A 12,476-nucleotide genomic window follows, 5' to 3' on the forward strand; every position below is an offset into this window, starting at 1 on the left:
AAAATAGATGATTTTGAAAAATGGCGTTTTGTGGATTGTTTTCAGCATTTTTCATGGATTTTTCCAACATTTTTTTGGCAATGTGAAGCTAGAGATTGAAGACGGTAGCATATAGATATACAATCATGACATTTAGATCAAGATTGATACCAAATCTGTAGAAAAAGAGGCGCTAATTAGAGTTCAAAGATTAACGTGGTCTATGAATTGGCGTTTTCGTACCGATGATGATAAGAATGTGTTTTAGTAATAGAAGTTATTCATAACTGAAAGACGGGTTTGAATCCTTTTGATTAAGGGTATCTATGGGGTAGCGGGTATTTATAATCGTCGATGCTTTGATTTTTGTTCGTAGAAGGTAATGATGCAATGTTTTATTTTCATTAGAAAATGTATTTTTTGTTCTGTTTACTTTGAATTTGTTACTTTCATGGAGACTACATTGTTTTATTATCTTTAATAAACATATTCTCGTTTCATATATTGTGTATCTGTTAGCATAACGTATAGAGGTCGTGCTTTATTTTGTTATTAACAATTGTAATTTTGATTTCACGGATTATTTATTTTAGTTTCATATAGGTAAAAGATGTAGAGACTATACTGTGTATTTGTATTTGTTACTTTCAGTGTTTTGTTCTCTTTTTTCTTTTTAATTAAAATTTATAATTATGACTTCACATTGAATGCAGTTTATTTTTTGTTTTCATATCGAATTTGCTGTTTTTCACTTTCATACCACACTTAAATTACTGACTTCACGTAACTAATTTTTATTTTCATTAAATCTTTCTTCATTTTCGTTTATTTTGAATTATTAAATTAGAATTATTCCCATTAAATAGTGTAATTATGTTAATTGTCAGAAAGGGTATATCTATCGGATGTCCTGCTCCCACATATGGAGTTAATTGATCAAATTTGAAATTTTTAAAGTTTATAGTAACGATCTCTTTTGTACAATTTCTAAAAGAGCGAGAACCAAATAAATATGCTTTTTTATCAAATCAAGATTTTTTTTTTCCCATCTACTTATCATAATATATTTTACTCTACTTATTCTTGAAGAATTATGTGATAGTTTTTTTTTTTTACTACGACAATCTTTCGAGAGAGAATTTTATTTAGATAATTTCAAACTTACTTTAAATGGAATACAGTAAGAATAACTATAGATCACTAATCAATTATCTAAATTTATTAAGGATTTATGGAATTTTAATTAATACAACTTAGGATGTAAATTGAAATTTAGCGATGGAGTTTTTTTTAATAGAATAATAAAACAGTATTTTCTCCAAATAAATGGCATATTCTAATGATGTTAAACCAGTGGAGAGCAAAAAGCCATATCTTATTCTGTAATTATATCTAACTTTCCCTTCCCAACACAAACAACAATGGCAGCAGAGAAGAATAACTCATCTTTTGAGATGGTGAAGTGCCAATTGGTTCTTCCAGGAATTTGTCTACTCTGTAGATTCATCCTTCAACTTTTTGGACTAAAAACAAGAAAATGTCAGTAAATATATGATGAACAACCATCTGAATAAGATTGGTCGACATACATGATCTTAATAAGAACTCTACCTCGACGTAACGAAGAATGTCAGATGAGGAATGTATTTGGCCAGTGCTGAAATAAGAATGAGCATATTCTTCTATCTTCTCCATCCTATAAAGTCAATGGCCATCAAATATTCATGGTCATTTTTTTATTTGAAATCCAAAAATAGTTGGATGTTGATGGGAATGTTCATAGTTGCAATTTGAGAATGTTTTACATAGTTACATGATTAAGTGGAGAAGAATCAATCCAGTTTCTTTTTTTTTTTTTTTTTTAAATTTATAAAAACAACTTTGATTGAGATAAAAATGAAAGAATAGCATACAAAAAAAACCAACCCACAAAAAAGGAGTTCAACTAAATGTCGGGACTCCCCATAAAAAATAAAACCTATAAAATAGTTATAGAAGACCTTCGAAATCAAAGCCTAGACGGAAACGTTAAATCTAACAAAGGACAGAGGCCATACAATGGTTGAAGGAGAATACCTATAAACATAGTTCACCATTATACCTCCACTTTGAAGAAGGCCTTTCTCGGATCGATCTGCCATCCAGTTAAGTCTCTCAATCATCTGTTCCACATTTAAAAAACCGTAAGAGCAAGCAAAACCTCACACCTTGAGGACATGATCTGTTACTTTGTGCATGTGTTGCAGTGATTTTGAAATAGTAAAAATAACTTTTGTCATGTTTAAAATTACTATGAAACACACTTTTAATCACTTAATATCAATTTAATGTTTTATTCTACTCTTTTAGACGCATTTTCCATAGTATTAAGATGAATTTTTAATGATTTAAAATCATTTTCTAAGTGATTTTTAATGAATTAAAATCATTTTGAAATCACTCCCAAACATGTCATTCTATTGATTTGAGTATAACACGACTACTTAAACAGTAGAAAATCATTTAAAAAAACACAGCACACTTCCAATAATAATAAAACGTCCAAATGGGTATCTTAGTTTTGTTATTTTGTAAGAAAAAAGGATAAGAAAAGACTTAAAGAGAAGTCTCCTTTTCTGCAAGTTGAAGGCAAGATACGTACTGCTCCGTTTTGCAAGTGAAAGTTTGCCACAGAATCTAGAGCTTTTCCTCTCTTTTTCTCTTCCGCAAGATACCTGAAATCAACCAAATGGCATAATTTATCATTTGGCGTTTCATTCTCTCCTATACCAGGTCTACATAACCTTAATCCATAAAAACTATAATCTATACCTGACACACAAGCGCATTAGAGGATGTTTTAATGCTGATAGCAATTTCGTTGAACTGGTCCACTCGTGGTTTGACAAGGTCAATAACCTAAACATGACCTCCATGCCATTCTTTCCAGTGACAAAATCTCTGCAAGACGTCAACAAGGAATGTCAGTGTTTTGGCGGAACATCAGTAATCATTCTTTTAGAAGCTGGAAATGGAACAAATGATATATGATATGAATTCTTTTACTGTGATGATTCAATGAGCACTCTTTCCTCCTCCGGTTCAAGAATATTCTCCCAGAAAGTGGAGGCAGATTCATCTCCAGATGTACGTGATCCAAACTCCATTTCACCTAGATTTGGTTGAGATGCCAACTTTGATAGGAGCCACTGCATGAAACCTGGGATTGGACTTAGAGTTGCAAATGTCTGCAAAAGATATACCTCCAAATTAGTGATTACTCCAAGCAAAACAACTAAGTAATTGTGAGATTTAACGGGAAATTAAACTTCAATAAACAATGATCAAATCTTCAATCAATACAACAGATGAAGAAGATATTTTAAATTGCTCAATTAAAACTGTATTTCTATCAACTTGAAGGAACTTATAGATGCACCCACATAGGAACCAAATTTATAATTAACCTATCCTCTTATCGTATTAAATTTTTATAGCCAAAATATCCTCTTATCATGTTTTTTTTATAGCCCAAAATATCCCTTTAGTTCTCAACCATTCTGTACCCTCTTCTCCTTTCCTTTTGTCTCGTCCTCCGCCTATCTCTCATTCTGACTCTCCTTCCCTCTATCCCCCTTCACAAGAGGATGGAATTCCTTATGAAGAGCAAAGTTTTTCTCTAACATGAAGAGGGCTTCAACTTCCCTTGAGGTGAGAGATATGAACAATTTTGAAATTTAGGCGGCGTTTGGGCCAAGGACTATCCTAGGACTATAATAACCATCTCTTGCTACAGTGAATACTATTTTGTAATCCCCAATTAGCTTCAGTCATTATTATTTCCAAACCCCAATTTGCTACAGTATTTACTATTTGCTACACTTTTTACTATTTTACATTCATCAACTTTTTATTATTTGCTAAAATGTTTACTATTTCCTTCTCAAACTAAAATTGTTTACATCTCAAACACATACTATTATAACCCAAACTAAAATAATCTACACCCCAAATACAAACTACTATAACCCAACTATAATAACGAACTCCTTGCCCCAAAACGCCCCCTTAGTGAGTAAAGTCAGAATCGGTCGCAGACAAAATACGGTACAATGAAAGAATAAACAATGAAACCTCCTCTACAGCCACTTCCTACAGCCTAAAGAAACCACCATCCAAAGTAACTTCAAATGTTAAAAATTCAAGCAGAGCATCGATAATCAAAGAAATAACAAAATTACAGAGTTCAGCCAGATTTCTGTAAGAGTATTCACATGAGGTCTAGCAGAAATTTTTAGTTCAAAATTTGCCATGATCTGGGAAAATAGTCTAGAGAATACATACATTGATATATGGCATGTCTCTCTTCACAAGTGTTATTACTCGTTTAATGAGGAACTTCCCAAGATTAATTCCTGATAAGCCAGGCTGCAGAATTTCAATGGTTTAAGATCAGAATGTGAATAACGAACCAAAGATCATAAGCTTCTCGTTAGCCAATCATATTCGACTATATGCCCGTTTAAATTTCTAGATTGTGTTTTACATAATTGTAACACAAGTTTCAATTAAGAAAATGAAGAAAACTGGAAAGAAGCAGATTTTTTAAGAGAACTGAAAAGGAACATATTTTCAAAACAATATATGGAAATGTTCACTAAAAATGGCAAGTGCAACTGATGTCCTACCAATATTGCATTGGAAGAGGGAAATGCTTTTCAGACGGCATTATGTTTACACCTAACAATATATTTAATGTCTTTCCACACTATTTTAATCCTCTTATTTTTGCAATAAATAAGATCGGAACTTATACGTACCTTTGTAGAGGATATAGAGTAAAACAATGCACAGGTTGCTTCACTTTCAGGTATTGGGGGAACATCCCATAAAACTTCCTACCCAACAAGGAACAACTGAGTGATACTAATAACAAAATAAATAAATAATAGGTTATAGATGCAGGAAATAACCTGTACTGTCTGAGCTACATTCTTCAAAAGTGCAACTTCAATAAAAATAAGAGGTTCACCTGGAGAAAAACTTGAGATTATAATGTATAATATGAAATTAGCATTGCAACATAATTCCATTCTTGTTCTGTACCTAGACCCATAATTTCTGCATAATATACCTAGTAACACATCCACAAACGACAATAGAAGATGAATATAAGGATCTACACAAGTATCAAAGATTGAGCTTAAATCTTTCATTATTTTAATAATCATGGAGTCTCCATCCAAATAATGCAGACAATCAATAGGAAATTTTCCAACTTAAGTACATAGATAATGACGAGCATACTCAGATTTCCTAATTTGGGAAGTCTTCAAAGTTTTTCAGAGGGATAATTTGATAATACTTGTATCTTAACTATAATCAGCCGATGATGCAGGCTATAACTAGCAGCAATAACCAAGAGCAGCACAAGGGGGAGGGGATAAGTAAACCTGGTATTGCCGGGTGTAGATATCCAAAACAACGTCGACCAACTCCCAGCCTTCTCTTAAGATCGATAAGGTTACTGATTGGATGCACAGCCTGTGAAAGGATTTTAACAAATAAGCATAAGGCATAACGAAAGGCATAAGAATGACCAAGGGAAGAAAATACACCTCATAAGCTACAATTTTCTCTAGTAAAGAAGCAGGGTCATCCCAAGTTATTTGGTGAAGCTCCAAGACAGCAGGACTGAGCCACATACTAAGTTTCTCCTTTAAGTAGGTATCCAGTGCCCTCAAAGACGCAGTGTTTTCCTCTCTGATAAAACAAAGTCATAAAATCATCTTTTCTGAAAGAAGTGTTTCCAGTTCTCAAGCTTCTACTAGTTCAATATTTTTTTAATTTAACAAAGCTTTGTTCAGGAGAACTGAACCACATTCCGAATTTTTCTTTATAGTAGGTATCCATTGCTCTCAAAGACACAATGTTTTCCTCTCTGATAATACAAAGTCACCGTAGTACCTCTTCTTAAAATTGGATCACCTATTACCAGATCACTATTTTTTAATTATTTAAAAAGACTTTTTGTTATAACACTCATATTTTCCAACACTTCAAATGGCTCCCAATTAAAATTAGATGAACCAATCGAGAAGAAATGAAAATAACATCAACCATAATCTTACGCGAGAATAGAAAGAATATCAGCTCGTAGAATGGACAAGAACCCCAGCCCACCAGGATGTGTATTAAGCCGCTCAAAAAGAACTTCATAGGTTGGTTTTAGAGCATGCCTCAAATTGCGCTCAAGATGGTAGAAAGCAGAAAGCGGGGTGTCATCTTGTTGGCCAGTAGATTGTGCATTATCACCTGAAGCCATGAACTACTGATCCAAATCAGTCTACAGTCCTATACCTACCACTACCATTAATACATTGTATTTAAAAGAAACAAAACAAAACTAGTCTTACCACTAGGTAGTTCAAGACCAAGATATTGCTTCATCAGATCACGAACTTGTGTTCGATTGAAGTCGTACTCTTTGGCAAGCAGGAGAAGTAATTTACGGCGGTTCTCAAGAGAGAGACTGAAATAGCCCTAAGTAATTAAGAAGGAACAGGAACTTTTACAAACACAAAAACAATCACATCTAAAACTAAATCCTGACTTCAACCCATTGAAATACAACAAGAAATGTGTAGAAATTACAACAATCTAGTTGCATATATAGACTTGCCTTGGAAAAATCATTAAGCATGGCATCTAGACCTTCCATTTTCTTCATTGAAATAGCCGAATGCATCCATCCACGAACAATATCAAGATCTCTGACAACATTGATCATAAATGATCTTTAGTATGTCCGGATAATAAAGTACACAACTTGTCTATTCTAGTACATAAATTTTCAAATACCTTTCTACGTTGCCTGAGATATTAAGCCGATTCTGGGCTTCGTCCAGGTTATGTTCCATTACACGTCCACTTGATTCCTGCGGATTAGATTGAATCTGATTCTGTATAAAGAATCATATAACTTGTTAACAACGGTACATATATCAGTCCAGAATTTCCTGAATTCTCAAGAGGCAGTGACCCTAAACGATACTAAATTAGGAAGTGCAATTAAACTAAGATTATAAATGAAAATGACGAACATACAGGAAAAGGGGATAGAGAGAGCTTTGTGAGATCGTTGTTAGGTCTCATCTTGGTTCGCATCAAAATTGCCAATCCTTTCTTGTTCATACTTAATTAAAGATTGGATCGAAGCTTCAAACAAGACCGGCGAAGAGATTGAGAGGGATGAATGTCGTAATCCTTCTTTGCTTCTGGGTTCGTTCAAACTTCATTTTCAAGGATTGGGCCATTTTCTTTACACTGAAAGCTCCCAGAGACTTGAATTCTTCCCTTCCCAAGCAGCAAAATCGATCTATCGCCTTTCAGAAAACAGTGTCTTCGAATCCATGGGAATTTATTCATTCGTTCCTCTCCCAATGGCTTTTTTTTTTTTTTAAGAAAAAAAGGAAAAAAAAAAAAAAAAAAAAAAAAAACTTATTGGTTCCTTGATTTTAAGGAATTTTAATTCACAATGGATTTCAAGAAATATAATGATTTTAAAATCAAAATGATTTCAGATTTCGTTTTAAAAACTTTTCTTACTAAAATGCTCGGATTTTATTCGATTTCATAGTATTTGAAAGTAAATTAGTTAGGCTTCAATTGTTAACCGTTTTATTTTGAAAGTTAAACCTATATATACTACTTCAACCTCTAAATTTTTTCTTTTATTATCTACTTTTCAATGATAGTTTAAAAAATCAAGTCAACTTTTGAGAACTAAAAAAATAGCTTATAAAAAGTTATTTTTATTTTTGGATTTTGGCTAAAAATTCAACCATTGTACTTAATAAAAATGTATATCATGGTAAGAAATGTAGATGATGTAGGTTTAATTTTCAAAAAGAAAAACAAAAAACCAAATGGTTATCCAACAAGGCCTTAGTTAACCTCATCAAATTCTAATTTTCAATTAACACATAAGTCTATATTAGTAAATTCTTAATTTTCTTTTCTTTTCCAATTACCATCCAAACACAAAATATTAAATACATTCATTTCAAATCTTTTTTGAATCCAAACGAATGATAAATTGATAAAATTTGAAATGTGTTATAAAAATAAAGAGCAAAACAATGTGCAACAGAAACATAGACTTGGAGAAAATAAAAAATTAAAATTAAATAATTAAAGAAAATTATAAATATGGAAATTTCTCACCCATGTGTGTGCTCTTTTAAGTTCCAACAAATGCCACTATTTATAGGTCATTTGTAGGATGTGATTTTACATGGACACTAAGCATGTGTAGTTACAAGGCATATGGAGAACATGAAGATTGACACGTGGGGAGATAGAAGAGTGACAAATGGCTTTTAGGACACTAAGGATTGGACATCTATTTTTGTAATATATATATATAACACTCTCCCTTAGATACCATCATATATATGAAATATGCTTCGTAAAACCTTACTAGAAAAAAACCAATGGAAAAATAATTTTAGTGAAGGAAAAAGAATACATATTTCATATAATTTAATAATTTTAAAAGAGTACAATATATCCTCCCCCACCCATGAAAATACCATTTGAGATATCTGAATCGCCACATTCCAATTTTGTGTACCAAATTTTCAAAGGTTTCGATAGGTAATGTCTTTCTGGCTGATCCTTCCAATAAATTTGTTGTACAGTAATGTCGTCATTTTTTTCAAGATCATAAACGTAGATAGCTTTAGTGAAATATGTTTTGTTCTGTCTCCTTTGACATATCCTCATTTGATTTAGGCTATACATGTGTTATCTTCGTATAATATCGTTGGAAGATTTTTATTAGAAGACAAACCACATGTTTTACGAATGTGTTGAATCATTGATCTTAGCCATACACATTCTCAATTAGCCTCGTAAATTACCATAATTTCAGCATGATTTGAGGAAGTGGCAGTTATGGTTTGTTTCACTAATCACAAGGATATAGCAGTTCCTCTCCATGTGAATAAATAATCTGGTTAAGATCTAGTTTTGAATGGATCAGATAAATATTCAGAATCTGCAAAACCAACTAGATCAAAATAATAAATAACCCTATATCAATCATTCATCTGCTTAATTTCATTCCAATGTCTTTTCATTGGAGAAGAACTGTATCCATCTAATAAATTAATCGAAAATGTAATATCTGGTCTTGTATTATTAGCAAAATACATATGTACACCAATTGCACTAAGATATGGTACTTTAGGACTAAGAAGTTTTTCATTATCATCTCTGGGTCGAAATATATCTTTCTTTACGTCCAGTGAACAAACTTCCATTGGAATGTTTAATGGATGTGCTTTGTTCATATAAACCTATTCAAAACTTTTCCTGTATAAGTTGACTGATAAACAAATATCTCATCTGCTAAATGCTCAATTTAAGATCTAGTTTTGTGTAGGTCAGATAAATATTCAGAATCTGCAAAACCAACTAGATCAAAATTTGATTTATTTGAATAAAATAACCCTATATCAATCATTCCTTTGAGATAACGAAGTATATGCTTAATTTCATTCCAATGTCTTTTCATTGGAGAAGAACTGTATCCATCTAATAAATTTATCAAAAATGCAATATCTTGTCTTGTATTATTAGCAAAATACATATGTACACCAATTACACTAGGATATGGTACTTTAGGACTAAGAAGTTTTTCATTATCGTCTCTAGGTCGAAATATATCTTTCTTTACATCCAGTGAACAAACTTCCATTGGAATGTTTAATGGATGTGCTTTGTCTATATAAATCTATTCAAAACTTTTCCTGTATAAGCTGGCTGATAAACAAATATCTCATTTGCTAAATGCTTAATTTACAAGTCAAGTCATAATTTTGTTTTCCAGAGATCTTTCATCTCAAATTCTTTCATAGGATATTCTATTGCCTTTGAAAGCTCTTTAAGAGTTACAATTATATTTAAATCATTAACATATACAGTTATAATAGCAAATCCTAACTGTAATTTCTTTATAAAAACACATGAACATATTGAATTGTTTTGATGTCCTTCTTTCAACAAATATCCAACCAGGCGATTGTACTACATTCGTCCTTATTGTTTTAATTCATATAGTGATCTTTGTAACTTTATTGAATACAATTCTTGAGAACTTGATTTATATGTTCCAGGTATCTTAAATCCTTATGGGATTTTCATATGAATGTCATTATCAAGAGATCCATATAAATATGCTATGACTACATCCATAAGGTGCATGTCCATATTTTCCTACCCAGTCAGACCAATTAAATATCTTAGTGTAATCGCTTCCACCCCTGGAGAATATGTCTCCTCGTAATTAGTACCAGGTCTTTGTGAAAAATCTTGTGCAACTAATTTTGTTTTATATCTTGTGGTCTCATTATTTTCATTTTTTTTTCTAAAAAATACACATCTGTAACCCACAGGTTTAATACCTAATGTTTTGAAAGTGAGTTTAATGCTTCGATTGTTTCTTTCCATTGAAGTCAATCTTTTCTATTTCAACATTCTTCAACTGATTATGGTTTAGAATTTTCACTTTCAGATATAATATCAAGAGCAACATTATACGCAAGAATGTTGTCAATCAATAACTACATTAGTTCGATTCCATATTTTTCCTGTCATGATATAGTTTATTGAAATCTCATTATTATCTTTAGGTATCTCACTTTCCTCATTACTCATATCAAGGATTTCTTTATAGGTATTTACATCCTCAACCAAATCCTTTTGACTATTGACTATTTTTCTTTTTCGAGAATTTTTATATTTAGAATTCACTGGTCTACCACGCTTCTGGCATGTTCCAAAGTCATTAGTGACAACGTGTCATGTTAGGATATCAATTTTCTATGGAATATTTGTAGGTGGTATATGTGACTTAGTTACTTTCTTTGCATCTATAAATGCATTTGATAATATATTTTGCAAATGAATTATTTTTTAAACTTCAAGTTTACATTGATTTGTACAGGAATCTAAATAAGACAATAACAATAAATTCTATGTAATTTATGTTTCCAACTTCTTAATTCCTCCCCTAATGTTGAAAAATTTGTCTCATTAAAATGATAATTAGCAAATCGTGCAGTAAATACATTACCTGGGTTCAAGATATTTAATAAATGATGGGGAATCAAATCCAACATATATTCCTAACCTCCTTTGAGGATCTATCCTAGTATGTTGTGGTGGAGCAATTGGAATATATATTGCACATCCAAAAATTTTCAGATAGAAAATATTTGGCTCATGGTCATAAGCTAATTGTAATGACGAGTACTTATGACAAGATACTGACCTAATACGTATAAGTAACGCATCATGCAAAATAACATGATCCCGTGCAAATGTAGGAAGTTTAGCTCTCATAAGCAATAGTCTAGCAATTAATTATAAGCATTTTATAAATGATTCTGCTAAACCATTTTTGTGGATGAACATGAGCTATAGGATGTTCAATACTTATCCCAATTAACATACAATAATTATCAAAAGCTTGAGATGTAAACTCACCAGCATTATCAAGACGAATGATCTTAATTGTATAATCAGAAAAATGTGCTCTTAACTTAATTATTTAAGCAAGTAACCTTGCAAATGCAAAATTTCGATTTGATAATGGGCACACGTGTGACCATCTACTGGATGTGTCTAATAATACCATAAAATATCTAAATAGTTCAAATGGGTTAATAGGTTCACGTATATCACCATGAATTTGTTCAAAAAATACAAATGATTCAATTCCCACTTTGGCTAGCGATGGTCTAATTATTAATTTGCCTTAAAAGCAAGCATCACATGATAATTCATTAGATTGAAGAATCTCCTGGCTCTTAATGGATGTCCATGTGCATTCTCAATAATTATTCTCATTATTATAGACCCTGAATGATATAATCAGTCATCAAATTATAAATATGTCTAGACTCATGAACTTCAGGTTCATTGTTGCATATGTTTTAATTACTCGTATATGGGTATAATACGATAAAGCAGGTAACTTTTCCAATACGTTTTTCATGTGAGACGGTATAGATAATATATAAATATATTCTTACTATCAGTCTCAATATGATAACTATTGCAACATATATCTTTAAACATTTTCTTTTTAATTGACTAGATATAATACATTATCAATTGTAAATTTTATCCTTTTAGGCAAAATAATATTTGTTTTTCCAAAATCTTCAATCAAGTTTGTAGAACTCGATATTATATTTACTTTTATTTTTAGCATTATCAATTTGGAAAAGTATTTTTTATTTGTAAATATTATGTGAGTATAGTTGCACTATCTGCCAGACATAGGTCTTTTTTGCTCATTTTTTAATCACCCAGCATATTAAAATGATCCATATTTTTTCATTAAAAGAAAATAATTACAATAAGAAAAACAATACTTAGAATATACAAAGTTTGGCATTAACTAAGGAAAAAAAAAACATGAAGATAGAATATATCATTATCTTAGT

At 31.4% G+C, this 12,476-nt stretch overlaps 1 protein-coding gene across 2 annotated transcripts; it reads right to left on the reverse strand.

The window, feature by feature from the left end:
* Positions 1-1,174: 1,174 nt before the first annotated feature.
* Positions 1,175-7,457, reverse strand: LOC120082509 (malonyl-CoA decarboxylase family protein). 2 transcript variants are annotated; one of them, XM_039037706.2, is made up of 16 exons: positions 7,066-7,457; positions 6,820-6,920; positions 6,641-6,731; positions 6,375-6,501; positions 6,090-6,273; positions 5,577-5,721; positions 5,412-5,502; positions 4,932-4,990; positions 4,779-4,856; positions 4,303-4,386; positions 3,025-3,206; positions 2,791-2,919; positions 2,621-2,693; positions 2,056-2,141; positions 1,591-1,675; positions 1,175-1,502 (listed from the first exon to the last, which is right to left on the reverse strand). In XM_039037706.2, exons 1-16 carry the CDS (start codon positions 7,150-7,152, stop codon positions 1,470-1,472), a joined length of 1,635 nt encoding a protein of 544 aa, XP_038893634.1. In that variant the 5' UTR covers positions 7,153-7,457; the 3' UTR covers positions 1,175-1,469. The 2 variants fall into 2 exon arrangements, with proteins under 2 accessions (XP_038893634.1, XP_038893637.1); XM_039037709.2 differs by having other exon boundaries at positions 6,375-6,490; positions 7,066-7,443.
* Between the last annotated feature and the right edge of the window lie 5,019 nt (positions 7,458-12,476).

Source organism: Benincasa hispida, chromosome 8 (assembly GCF_027475165.1).
Source record: "Benincasa hispida cultivar pf3 chromosome 8, pf3_genome.v1.1, whole genome shotgun sequence".
Lineage (NCBI taxonomy): Eukaryota > Viridiplantae > Streptophyta > Magnoliopsida > Cucurbitales > Cucurbitaceae > Benincasa > Benincasa hispida.

Coding starts and splice junctions, on each gene's coding strand:
- LOC120082509 (XM_039037706.2), bottom strand. CDS start 7,152: ATGAACAAGAAAGGATTGGCAATTTTGATGCGAACCAAGATGAGACCT. Junction 2,920..3,024: donor GTGCTCATTGAATCATCACA/GTAAAAGAATTC, acceptor GACGTCTTGCAG/AGATTTTGTCACTGGAAAGA. Junction 1,503..1,590: donor ACATTCTTCGTTACGTCGAG/GTAGAGTTCTTA, acceptor TCTTGTTTTTAG/TCCAAAAAGTTGAAGGATGA.